Below are 3349 nucleotides of genomic sequence, written 5' to 3' on the forward strand. Positions count from 1 at the left end.
GGAAGAAATTTTCGTCGAATGAAGAAGTGATGATGCCTATTTTGGAGAAAAAAGGACAAATCGTACTAGAAAAATGGCATCGAAAAGTTGGAGCAACCGTTGGAATAACTATTTAATCAACCAAACTGTTAAATCCGATAGTTTTTGATATTCTTCATAAAATAACGGTTTTCCACTTGCTATTCAGTGTATACAGACACTAATCATATAACATTCAAAATTACATTTTCAATATTCATTACTGTTTTGATTTGATGAAATCTGTTACCAAAATCCATTAAACACTTTTTAATTTCTTTTTTGAAAGTTAGGGTAATCTTAAGCTGCCTCGATTTATCTCAATTGGCCTTGATTTCAATGATTTAAAAAGAGTGGTCAGGATGATAAGGAAAGTTAAAACACAATGAATTGCCTTATTGGATGAAAATCTAGTTCAAAGTACAAATAATTTTCAACACAGCTAAGTAGCTGATGAATCCATCATGAATTACAATTTTCAGATGTTTAGAAAAAAAGAACTATTAGCTGTGGAATATTGTGACAATCGCAAAATGTTATACGAACGGTAATATAACGGATATATGAAGGATAGATATGGACTGATATATACTGAAGCAGAATATTTATGACTACAAAATCTTGCTACGCATTTGGTGTGATCCATGATGTGTATTACGAGTTGCTAAAATGGAATAAAGCGATTACCTCTGATGTTTAACAACGTTAATTGAGCAAATCTAACGACGTATTGTTGCAAAGAAAGTCCAGCAAGTAACAGGCGCAAACTCATCCTTTTGTATGACAACGTTTCGCCACTGCTGCAGATCGAATAGGAAGCTTTGCTACGCCTATCATACCCACCAGACATAGTGCCTTCTGATTACCGCTTGTTCAGATTGATCAGTACGGCTTAGCTGGCACATAGTTCCAAAATATTGAAGAAGGACGGTAATCATCGATTGGAGAAAGTCGTAGAAAACATTTAATTAAATTTTAATAAAAATTGGTAATATAAATATTCATATATTAAATAGGTTATACCAATTTTTCTCGATAAATGCTTTTAAAGTGAAAAAATGGTCAGAATACATGCAAGCACCTAATAATAACCTTTGACGTAGATGGTTTTCTTTTGGCCATCGGAAGTTTTTAGCGTTGCAAAATAATAAATATAAATATCAATCGCCAGTTTCGTTAATTCATCGTATGACACTAAGGTTAATTAATTGTTTACCGATTGTACCAGACAAAATGTGATAAAATACTCTACCGGATTTAATCGCACTTAAAAGAAATCCAACCAAAACAAAATCCGTCCAAAGTGCAAAGTATTTCTCGGTAAATTTCATAAGAATCTCAACAATAAACACGCATCCTACGTCATTACTTGCAGATAATTGGTGGTATATGTATCGTGGGACCAAGGCCTCCTGAGTATTTCTCCTTCACTTGTCAAGAGAGTATAATCTCCGTCCAGCTCGAGTACACACCATCCAAGATGCCCAACTCCAGACAACTCATCGGATCTGCATCAAGATACATCAGCGGACGGAATGCTGTACAAACGGTATACTGGATACGGTCGTCGGATGAATCGCCGAAATTCCTGAAACTGTCCAAAACCTGTACGTTCAAACATGCCCCGACGCCATCGAAGGAAATCAAGGACAAACATCAAGTGAAGGTTGATTATTTTTAATTATTGTTATAAGTATTTCATTAGTGTTTATTATTTATTTATTTATTACTGTAAAAGCATTAGTGTAATGGAAAAATAATTATATATAGTAAATATAGTTCATAGTTATTTTTCATAATCAAGCAATTGTTTTTGTTCAACATATAACTTATTAGGTGCTTGATTGTATTTTATCAGCGATGCCAATTGGTTTAAAGGCGAAGTATAAGAATAAACAACTCTTACATAACCTAGTCCAACTGTTAAATTCGATGGTTTTAATATTTCTGCTTCTTGTAGAGACAATTAGGTGTTATAGAGTGTACGAGTACTTTTTGAAGCCGTTTGAAAACTTTTGAATTTTCATTTGAAGTAACTATTAAATATCTGTTTTATATCGATAAAATAGCCCATTTTTAAACAAGAGTCTAATTCTGGACAATCCCCGCATGCGCAAAAGGGTTTGAGTTTGCAACGTTGCCAGTTGTTTAAAATTCCACGTATATTTGAAGAATATAATATAAATATCTAAGTTAACCTAATATCATAGAACCTAATATTTCAATTGAGACCCAAGCTAAAATGTTTTTTATATTGTTCGTCCCCCATAATATAAAAAATGAAATATGAAGAATACAAGAAAGAAAAAACCAAAGTTTTAGATCTTCTAAATTTATATATTATATATATATATTCCCCATAACCTATTATAATACATAGAGTATAATATATTCTGGAATTCGCTAATTAACCTAAAAGCTCACTTGAAACTCGTTAATTAAACTTCGTAAACATATTTAATTTTAAAAGAAAAAAGAGAAAATAAAACAAAATCTAAGGTAACAAATATCATTTATTAATCAATATATAAAAACCCAAAACCATCCAGTTATCTTCAAAATTACTCAATAATATATCTTGTACAGCATTAAAAAGTACCTTTATTGTTTCCTCATCGAATATCTTCAATATGCAAAAACAGCAAGAAAACCCCTCTCTGAATTTATTCATTAAAAAAATAAATGCAATAACAGGTCAATTGAAAAATCCCCGGCCTGACACATAGATGGCGCTACTATAATTAAATCCATGTTTTTTAGTTAGTTAGCCCTAAGACTCAAAATAAGCGTGTATAAATTTGACAGCTGTCGGATCATTAGTTTGTGAATTATAGCATTTTGAGTGAAGCAACTTCTGTTATTGTGATAAAAATGGATAAAAGGTAATTTCGCGTGTTGACAAAATATTGCTTTTTGAAGGGAAAAAATACAGTTGAAGCAAAAACTTGGCTTGATGCCGAGTTTCCGGACACTGCCCCAGGAAAATCAACCATAAAGGATTGGTATGCTAAGTTTAAACATGGTCAAATGAGCACCGAAGATGGTGAACGCAGTAGATGCCCAAAAGAGGTTGTTACCTAAGAAAACATTTTAAAAATCCACAAAATGATTTTGAACGACCGTAAACTGAAATTGAATGAAATAGCAGACACTCGAAAGATATCAACTGAACGTGAATCAGATCATTCACAAATATTTGGATATGAGAAAGCTCTGTGCAAAGTGGTTGCCGCGCGAGCTCACTTTTGACTAAAAACAACGATGAGTTGATGATTCAGAGCAGTGTTTGAAGATGATCAAACGTAATAAACCGAAGTTTTTACGTCGATAT

The 3349-nt window shown here is 32.5% G+C and overlaps 1 protein-coding gene across 1 annotated transcript; it reads left to right on the forward strand.

The window, feature by feature from the left end:
* The first annotated feature begins 1414 nt into the window (after positions 1 to 1414).
* LOC143191824 (uncharacterized) lies at positions 1415 to 1821 on the forward strand. The gene has a single exon (XM_076397241.1). The coding sequence runs from the start codon at positions 1499 to 1501 to the stop codon at positions 1697 to 1699; it is 201 nt and encodes a 66-aa protein (XP_076253356.1). The 5' UTR covers positions 1415 to 1498; the 3' UTR covers positions 1700 to 1821.
* Positions 1822 to 3349: the final 1528 nt, after the last annotated feature.

Source organism: Rhynchophorus ferrugineus, unplaced genomic scaffold (genome assembly GCF_030347505.1).
Source record: "Rhynchophorus ferrugineus isolate W39M unplaced genomic scaffold, kcgeb_rfMv2 rfM1, whole genome shotgun sequence".
In the NCBI taxonomy this organism is placed as follows: domain Eukaryota; kingdom Metazoa; phylum Arthropoda; class Insecta; order Coleoptera; family Curculionidae; genus Rhynchophorus; species Rhynchophorus ferrugineus.